Source organism: Lycium barbarum, chromosome 4 (genome assembly GCF_019175385.1).
Source record: "Lycium barbarum isolate Lr01 chromosome 4, ASM1917538v2, whole genome shotgun sequence".
Taxonomy (NCBI): Eukaryota; Viridiplantae; Streptophyta; class Magnoliopsida; order Solanales; family Solanaceae; genus Lycium; species Lycium barbarum.
In genome coordinates this window covers 39816804-39826564 of record NC_083340.1, presented here as the reverse complement: position 1 = coordinate 39826564, position 9761 = coordinate 39816804, and the positions used below count along the sequence as shown (strand labels likewise).

General features: G+C 35.1%; 2 protein-coding genes across 2 annotated transcripts; one reads left to right on the top strand and one right to left on the bottom strand.

Moving 5' to 3' along the window:
• Window positions 1-3729: 3729 nt before the first annotated feature.
• LOC132637427 (uncharacterized) lies at window positions 3730-6757 on the top strand. The gene is made up of 6 exons (XM_060354517.1): window positions 3730-4005; window positions 4099-4212; window positions 4570-4746; window positions 5262-5845; window positions 5926-6073; window positions 6488-6757. Exons 1-6 carry the CDS (start codon window positions 3730-3732, stop codon window positions 6755-6757), a joined length of 1569 nt encoding a protein of 522 aa, XP_060210500.1.
• Window positions 6758-7453: 696 nt separating this feature from the next.
• On the bottom strand, window positions 7454-9534 carry LOC132637426 (uncharacterized). Its single transcript, XM_060354516.1, has 4 exons — window positions 9473-9534; window positions 8817-9370; window positions 8148-8644; window positions 7454-7867 (listed from the first exon to the last, which is right to left on the bottom strand). Exons 1-4 carry the CDS (start codon window positions 9532-9534, stop codon window positions 7454-7456), a joined length of 1527 nt encoding a protein of 508 aa, XP_060210499.1.
• Window positions 9535-9761: the final 227 nt, after the last annotated feature.

Genomic DNA, 9761 nt, shown 5'->3' with positions numbered 1-9761 from the left:
TTTAGCCCAACCAAATGTGGAGGAAAACGAGTCCCTCGGACTCGTATACGATGATCATGCATAAAACAAAAAAAAAAACAAAAAGGATTAGCATCTAATCGATGTATAAAGTTAAAACATGTGAAAATATAAATTCAAAAAAAAACAGATTGTATATATGCTGTGTGTAATTTATGTATATCTCACACATACACATTCACAACTGATCGGAACTCACACCAATATAAAATGATCGTAATGAGCATGACATTCTCAAGATTTCAAGGAAATTTACAATGACACTTTAACTAAAAGGAAAACCAACTTATCTGAATATCCCCTCTAAGCTATCATGCAGATATTCATGATTTTAATTTCCCAGAAGAACATATAAGCAACGTTAAGTAAGCATCCATTACTAAGGAATCTAACTCCGTGGTTTTAAAACTAAGTTCTTCCAAATACTTGTCCAAACTAACTGGATACAGATTTGCTATGAAAAAGATATACTTCATATATATACTAAATATACAAGCTTGTGTATATGCGTGGCATATAGAGCTCTGAATATATTTGGTATATTTTGAAAATATCCCCTGCACGCTTACAATCAGACCGACTGCCATGTATACTTTACTGACGACTCAGCCTATCATGTCACATTAACAGAGTTCAAAGCTATTCATAGGGCATCCTTCCAGTGGTATACTTCTCATATATTTGAATATGGATAGACTTAGGCTAGGATAACACAAACATATTTTGACTATGCTAAGTTAAACAAACATTCAACCATACTTCACTGTAAAAAACTAACTCATCCCAAAAAAAACTTCATTGGACTAACTTTAAGCAGGCTAGGAAATTCAATCTCTTAGCAATCCGGGAGGGTCTTTCTGCTTCAACTATGATCACAATTTCAAATTGAGCAACAAACTGGGCCACTTTGCGTGTAATTTTTTTATGCTGATTCAACACTAAGCAGAACAGACTCAATAAATAAACATGACTTCATACCAGTTACCATACTAAGCAAACAAACTAAAAGGGCTAAGTATAGCTTTTACCAACTGACATACTAAACAAAAACAACCTAAATAACTGAATACAAGTTTCTTACCACCTGCAACGTTAAGCAACAAACTAAGTAGCTAATCCAGAACAAACTACTCACGATGGCATAAGAACCAAAATCAAAATAACAAGGGAATGGGCCAGATCTGCTCGATTTTAGCCACTTGAGGGATGAGGGGTACATGAGTATATGCTTGAAACATAAAGGACAATCTTGGATTAAGAACACATTACCATAATAAACATCAACTTCTATACTTCATCACACCAATCACAGCATTACATCCACTATAATAATAGACTAACAGAACCATTACTCAAGCAAACAATAGCTTAAACTAAAACCACCACATACTGGTAATCAGATCCAAATTAATATATATCTGAATTCTACTTTAGATCATTCAATAACACAGGATATATGCTTAACAGGGACAAATTACACAATGCATTCGTATATATTTAAACCAACAGGATGGCTATAAGCATAAAGTAAACTACACATTAATCAAGAGCATCCAAACATGTCTTAAACTGAACTAACATATAATGCAGGCAAGTCGACAACAAACAACTAAGCAGGACAGTGAAAACTACATTTTACACGCATTTAAACACACCTTAGGAATATGTTGAGCTAAACAGCAAGTTAAGCATGGAAACAGACTACATGTCAGGACTGGAAGATAAAGAATATGAAGTTTACTGACCTTGAACTAAAGCAAACATCATTCTAAACCAGCAAAGCTAACCATATATACTTATATTAACATAAAAAACATTTAACTATACCAACAGATGAATGTGCTTGCATTAATATTCAGCTAAACAGGCTCATGATTAACTGAACTAAGGGGGAAATCATACAAATACAGGGGATAGCTAAAAGTAAAGGAGTTTCACATAGGTGCCAATGACTCAAGCCACTACTAATCAAACTATTTTGCAGGTTAAAATGACCATTACACATGATTTAAATTTATGGAGTAAGGATACATGACTAAGATGAATTAAACATAAACACCATTCAAATAGGATACTAGACAGCATCCAAACTTACATAAGAGTCAATAACATACTTAAGGACTAATCACAACGACAAAACTAACACCAAAACTGAAAACTGGACTATGTTAAAATAATAATGCAGTAAGCAGCTAAGCAAACGACATTACATTAAACTAAACGGAAACAGACTTATGATGCTAAGACTGCATAACAACACTGAACTAACCATTAATTTTAACCATCGATCCCAAATATTAACAAACACATAACAAACAGCAAATAAAATCAGTACCCAAACAAAACTAAAACGAGCTCCTCTAAAACACCAAACAGAGTAGGCATATATGGAGACCTGACTGTAAACAAAATGGCTTAAGGAGAAGAAGTTACCTTCTTCGGGTGCAGCGAAGTGGGGCTTCGAATCTTCGATCTACACTCGAACACTACCAAATTTGATGTTGCGAGACTCGAATTCGCGATATACTCAGATTCACAGCAACAACAAGGCAAACGAATATAAATTGAGATCTAGTATTTCGACCCGATTAAATAAAATTACGATTTGCTAAAGAAACTGGTTTTTATGGAGATTTTGAGGCGATTCAAGAGCTTGTTTTTGCAAGGCAATTTTGGGGGTTCTAAAACCTGTCTTTAGAACCTTAATTTTTCAGGGGATTCTGTGATTCAAAAAAAAGGCTACAAAATAGGGGCGGTTCTTCGGGTCCTCAAACCTCTCCTTAAATGATTCAACGCGCCACCATTTATAGGGTTTTGGCTCTTTTGAGTTGAAGAAAAAGGAGAGTGGAGCGGGGAAAAAGGAAGAGGAGCGGGGAAAAGGAAGAGGAGCGGGAGAGCGTGTGTGGGGGTGAGGAGATGATGATGAAGAAGAGAAGGGAGTGGGGGAAAGGGAACGGCGTGGTGGGGAAAAGGGAAGAGGAGCGGCGGTGGTGGGGTTGGATGAAAAGAGGGGAGCGGCGGGGGTGAACGAGAAGAGGAGAGAGGCAGAGAGAAAAGAAAAGTGAAGGGAAACCCTTTAGGGTTCCCTTATTCTGAAACGGGAATGGGCTGGACCCAGTCCATTTGTGGACTGGGTCAAATTTTGGACCGGGTATTAAAAGAATGGGCTAATGAATTAAAACCTGGACTGGTCTAAAAATTGGGATCAAAATATGGGCTAGTCAAAAACATTTATGAGTTGATTGGACTTTGATTCGGGGTCCGATAAATCAGAAATACGGACTGAGTGCACGAAATAACTTGTGTTAAAATATTGCTCAATATGAGATTATGCTCATTAATGCTCAGATAAAAATTGGCGTTGTAATAGCCGTGCAATAATATTTCGAAAATCCACAGTAAAATAAATACTATTATTTAATTATGCAAAGATAAATCCGATGTGTGTGCGTAAGCTGGTAAAATGTCGAAATGATAAAAAAAATTGTGAATTATAGTACTACTACTACTACTACTACTAATAATAATAATAATAATAATAATAATAATAATGATAGTAATCGTAATAGAATAATGAAGTGCCGGTATTGATAAGAGGCTAATAATTTAGTAAAAAATAAATATATATATTTTTTAATTTTCTAAAAATATTAGAAGCGTAAATAGGTATTTTGGAGGAGAGGCGGGACAAAATTGGGTGTCAACAACGAGATGGTTGATGATGACTATGATGACTTCAGTACCACACCACCACACAATGTAAGGGGTAAACAGCAACAACGGTGTGCCATATCTGATTCACTTCCTCATAAGAAACACAGACTGGTTTCAGTTACAGATTCTACTGTTAGGAAACAATCAGCCCGGAACGAACCACTCACAACATCGAAGGACGCTTCGACATCAAGGCATCGTGATGTCCAAACAACCACCAAAACTGATGAGGTGAAACTGCTCAGACAAGAGTTTCAAGCTTTTAAGAACGATGTAAGTGTGTTGTCCTCCTTTTTTTTTTGTAATATATTTGCTTTGTTAAGGGTTTTGAAAATTTTGACGTATTGTTCGGTCAAAAACACGTAGGTATCTGCTCAGTTTACTGAGCTTAACAAGTCCATAGATGATATTCGCAAATGCATCGATGACAACTTCAAAAGGGTTGTTGAGGCAATAAAGGGAAATCAAACCTCAGAAAAGGTAAATCCAAAATAAAATTGATTTTATTCACAAAATACAGATTTTGATTGAAAATTGTTCCCATACTTTTACGAATAACATATATATATATATATATATATATATATATATATATATATATATATATATATATATATATATATATATATATATATATATATATATATTTCTAAGGTTGCCGATAGTGAAGCTCCGTAAATCAATACGAGGTTGGCATACAATACTCACATGAATTCAATCAAGAACAACAATATGCCAAAGAGACATCAACTGTCAAAGATGGTATTGATGAAAATAAGGTAAAAACTACCCTTTAACAATATGTAATTTTTCTAATTTGTTTTGTTATACATATAGGAACTCACAATAATATATATTATTGGAAAAAATATGAAGTTGGCAGGCACAATGTTAACTGGCGATGTTTCTGGTGTTGGAATGCGTCGAAGTACACAACGTGGGGATACTTTAAAGGCTTCAACTGAAGAGATTCAAGGTAGCGGTGAAACACCCCTGAAGCCAACACATCCACAGGTACCTAAGAACATTTTTTTTTTTTTTTTTTTTTCAGAATCCCATTTTTGGTTCTGTGAAAGGATGTGGTACACACATGTTTACTTGTATTCACATAACAAGTTTAGTATATCTCACTGTATTTCTAACACTAATTTGTATATCTCACTGTATTTCTAATCTTTTTTAGTATAATTGACGATATATTTCACTATATCTCTAATTGTTCTTACTATATTTCAGTGTATATTTCACTTGTCACAACATTTTTTTGTATTCTACTGAATTTCACTGTAACTTTTTTTAGTATATTTCATTGTATCACTAACACTTTCTAGTGTATTTCACTATATTTCTAACCCGAGTTTTAATACTTCAAATCATATTTCACTGTTTTCTAACTCATTCTTGTATTCCAGTGTATTTACTGTGCAATGAACACTACACTGATTTTTTTATTGTATATCCCGGTGATGTTTTTAATTCATTTTGAATTTGTATTTTGTTGTTTCACTGAATGTTTATAACTGGTATAGGGCGAGGTAGTCATTGTGCATACACATGTGCCGGTTCCGGCTGTGCAACAAGGTGGGGTAAATGATAATGCAGAATTTAGTGCATCAGAGCAAATGGTAGCAGAGTTGCTAATCCAGTGTCCTCTTGACACTGTGATTCCACTTGGTCCCCCTGCAATACAAGTTAATGATCAAGCTGATCCCTACATGTTTAAGACCCCTCAGAGCAGCAAAGTTGAGAACGTTGTACCAAATTCTCAATGGTTAATTCCTGATGATGAATTACCCAGCCAACTTGGAGTACAACAAACAACGGGACAAGGTTCAACTGCTGAAATAGCACAACCTTCAATCGAAAATACTAAACGCCGAATGATTGTCCACCCAAGCATTGTGCGAGATAGGAAACCCAGCAAATACACTGTGTCCGATTTCATGCCAAATTACAGCTCAGCAGGATCTTCTGCAAGGTCTTCTGTCCCTATCAAATTTGAAAAGAAGCACCCCTTTGTAGAACATCCAATCAATGCCCCTGTGGACATGACGTATTTTCAAGAATATGAAAATTGTCTCAAGAAGGATCTGTTATTAAGGCATGATAAAAAGTAAGTTTTTTTAAGATTACCTTTCTTTAAAATATGAAAATGTTTTTTATATAAGATTTCTAATCATATGTTTCTTATAGAAGAGACAAGGAAAACCACTATAGAAAAAACAAGGAATTAGTGGATCCTGAAGACGCCGATATGTCACTCAAGTTAGGCGTCACACTTGTTAAAGACAAAAACTGGTTCTACTTGTTATCAATGGAAGGGAAACTTTGGAATGATGAGGTTCGTTTTTTTTTTTTACAGAATTTCCTTTTTCCATTTGCATGTTTCAATGTTTATTTTACAATGTATTTCGTTAAATCTTCATAATTTTCACTGTTTTTTCTTGATGCATTTCACTGTCTCTATCGTATATTTTTGATGTATTCCACAGATCGACTTCACTGATTTATCACCCTTTCATTTTACTATGTTTTTCAAAATGTGTATTTCAATGAATCTTATCCTATATTTCACTATATTTACCATATGTACCTTTCGTACTGTTTTTTTTTTTTAATAACATTCTGTTATATTTCTACTGTGATATGCTTCTGTTTTTTTCAGTAGTTTTGCCGTATTTTTTTCAATATATTTCAGTGTATTTTTAATGAAGTAACAACTGAGATTACTGACTGCCCCTATATTTATTTGCAGCATCTTGATGTTATTTTTTATTACCTCCGTAAGAAAGGCAAATATGAAGATAACATCACATATAAATATACCACCGTCAGCTGTATACTACATACCATAATCACCGAGATTTACCATGCTTGGAAAAATCCGGAATCATCCACAAGTGTTGCTAGCAAGGAATCTGATGTATGTGAGTACATAAATGGGTACAGGTTGATGGGTAATGTACCATGGCATACAGTTGACAACGTATTAATCCCTGTCAATGTGAAAGAGGAAAATCACTGAATTTTAGTGGTAATATCATTCATTGACAGGTGTGTATTTGTTATTAAACATATGCTATAGAAATAATGAAATACACTTCTATAATGTATCTTTTTGTTGTTTTCTTATATTTGTTATGAGTTTTGCGCAGATGTTTGTATGTGTACGACTTATATCGAGCTGCAGGGCATGATGCCGTCATTAGGAGAGAAGTGAACATGATGGCTGCCCTTGTGCCACATCATCTACAAATGTTCGGTTTTTATGAAAAGAAGAAGGATATAGATTTTCAGAATCACCCCGCTTACAAAAACAGAGCACTAAATGACGATTTTGATGTCGTTAATGTGGACGATCTACCACAACAACCCTCTGGAAGCATGTATGCTTTTTTCTTTTGAAATACAGATTCAATAACATTGTTCTTCTGCTAAAATTTTACTAAAGCACGAATAAATTTTTGTTTATTTGGTTTCAGGGATTGTGGTGTATATGTGGCAGCTTTTGCTGAATTCTTGAGCTCGGGTGAAGCCATTCCAAATATTGATTCAAAGTTTCACCGTCAGAGATATGGTGCACTTCTTTGCGACTATGCTTGGGGAAAGGCCAACCAGAATGCAGAAAGTGATAACGAGCAACCAGCAAGATCAGTCAGGCCTATAGTTGATTGCGATGCAGTGAATATAGTAGATGATGTAGAGTAGATGTTGGGGTAGATTAGATGTTGTATATTTCAAGACATTTTTTCATGGGTTTTTGATGTTGAACATTAGTGTTTGGATCAGTTAATATTACTTTTAGACAGTATGTTTTTCTTTCAGAATACAACGAGTATGGTGTTATCTTTTGTCTAGTGTCCTCCAATATGTGTGTTGGAACATTCCACTCACTCTCGTCGGGAAGTGGATCAATCGGCGCATCGTACGTATTCACCACTGTATTTGGCTTGAATAATTCTGAGCAATATGCATCAGCCATTAGATTTTTACTCTTTAATACAGCCCAGGCATGTGAACATGGTATTTCGTCCATTTGAAACATCCTGCAACTGCACGTTTTCCTCTTCAAATCAATTATGAAACGCCGCGGTCCATCATTAACCGTATAAACATATTCAGTTGATGCTTCAACCTAAGAAACATGCACATTTAACAACAAAAATACATTGCATGTCAGTTTCCATAAACTTAAAAGAAAACTTAAGGCTGTTAGCTAAATACAACAAAATATAGAAAAATACAGAGAAGTATACCCTGAGATATAAACAAGCCAGTTTTATCATCAAGAAAAAACTTACCCTCATGCGTAACGATTTATACTCGTTCATTGAGAGCATTTCTTGGTATCGTCTCGAAAGTGTTGAGAATGTGTATGTACCATTTTTCCTATTTGTGCAATTTCATCTCCAAACCATCCTCCTAACTTCTTCAAGGAAATCAAATACAGGAAACTCTCTTGCCGCTACTAGTTTTCCATTAATACATTCCGCTATATTCGAAGTCATCGTCCAACCTCTGTTAACAGGTGAATATAGCCTAGACCATTTATCCCTTCCAGCATCATCCAAATATTCCTTTACTCGTATATCAACATTCTCAATCTTTTCCATCAGTTTATCGAACTCATCCTGTGTGTATGCTTTGGCAAGTGAATAAAACACAGGACTCAATACTTCATCATTCAACTTGTATTTCTTAGTCACATTTTTCCACAAATGCCATATGCAGGCCAAATGAGGAACAGTAGGATACACCCGATACACCGCTTTGATTATGCTTTCGTGTCTGTCAGATACGACACACATGTTATCCCTAATACCATAAGCTTGCTTGAACTGCTCAAAGAACCAAGTCCAGGACTTATCATTTTCCGAATCTATCAAACCATATGCCAGTGGTAGAATATTACCTGTATATACATTTGCATTTTAAAAAGTTAATCCATAAACTGTGTATTTTTATCAGTCTATATTTTAAGTCTAGATAAGAGTAATGTAATCTATATTTCGCAGTATATTTCGGTATATACAATGTATTTTCAGTTTATATTATTGAAATTAAATGCACAGGAATACACATACCTGCGCCATCCAAAGTACTTGCGGATACAAATGTACCATTATACGTGCTTTTAAGGTGTGCACCATCCACTACCACTATTGGTCTACAACACTCGAATCCCTTTATGAATGCTTTGAGTGCAACAAAGAAATACAGAAACTCATTTTCACATGATTTATGCATTTTAACATATGATCCAGGATATTTTTTATCTAGGATATAGACATATGCCAGCAATTTATTGTATGAAGCAGCAGGATCCCCCCTCAAATCATTCATAGCTTTTTCTCTAGCTCTCCAGGCCAGCATGTAAGAAACATCTATGCTGAGTTCATTTTTTACGTCGTCCATTATATCCCCAGGACTGACTTTCCTCTTATGGTTCGCTATTTTCGGCTTAACAACTGATTCCCCAATAAACCAACTTGTTGCTTGCCTCTGTGAATATACCTTGTCCTTCAAAGGGCATGTGTGTTCGTCATGGAAATACCTAACTCTGAACAGTTCAGATTTTCCAACACTTGACGCTCGTAATTTCCATTCACATTCAGGCGACATACATACGACTGTATAACTACAAAATAAAACATATATCAGTATGAAGTCATTCTCAGTAACGAGCAGTTTGTAATGCATTTATTATCTCCCGCAAAGTTAGAATATGGAAAGCACATACCTTATAGCATTTGATCTCTCAGTTTTGAAATTGAATCGTTCTCGAATAGCATAATTCGCCATTACAAGTTTCAATGTATCCTTATCCTTGTAAATTTGATCTACAAAAACTTCCTTCTGTTCTGCGTTGGAATAATCAATTTGTTGTCCTCATCTAAAAATACAACAACCTTTTCACAATTTGACAGATCGAATTCATTCGAATCATAAGCATCCATATCCTCCAAATTATCATCGTATCCAAGTTGAAGCACATCGTCTCTAAAAACACATTCACCAGTTGCAATCTC

Coding starts and splice junctions, on each gene's coding strand:
- LOC132637426 (XM_060354516.1), bottom strand. CDS start 9,534: ATGGCGAATTATGCTATTCGAGAACGATTCAATTTCAAAACTGAGAGA. Junction 9,371..9,472: donor GAGAGATCAAATGCTATAAG/GTATGTGCTTTC, acceptor TTTATTTTGTAG/TTATACAGTCGTATGTATGT. Junction 8,645..8,816: donor AAGTACTTTGGATGGCGCAG/GTATGTGTATTC, acceptor ATGTATATACAG/GTAATATTCTACCACTGGCA.
- LOC132637427 (XM_060354517.1), top strand. CDS start 3,730: ATGGTTGATGATGACTATGATGACTTCAGTACCACACCACCACACAAT. Junction 4,213..4,569: donor GAAATCAAACCTCAGAAAAG/GTAAATCCAAAA, acceptor TTATACATATAG/GAACTCACAATAATATATAT. Junction 4,747..5,261: donor TGAAGCCAACACATCCACAG/GTACCTAAGAAC, acceptor TAACTGGTATAG/GGCGAGGTAGTCATTGTGCA.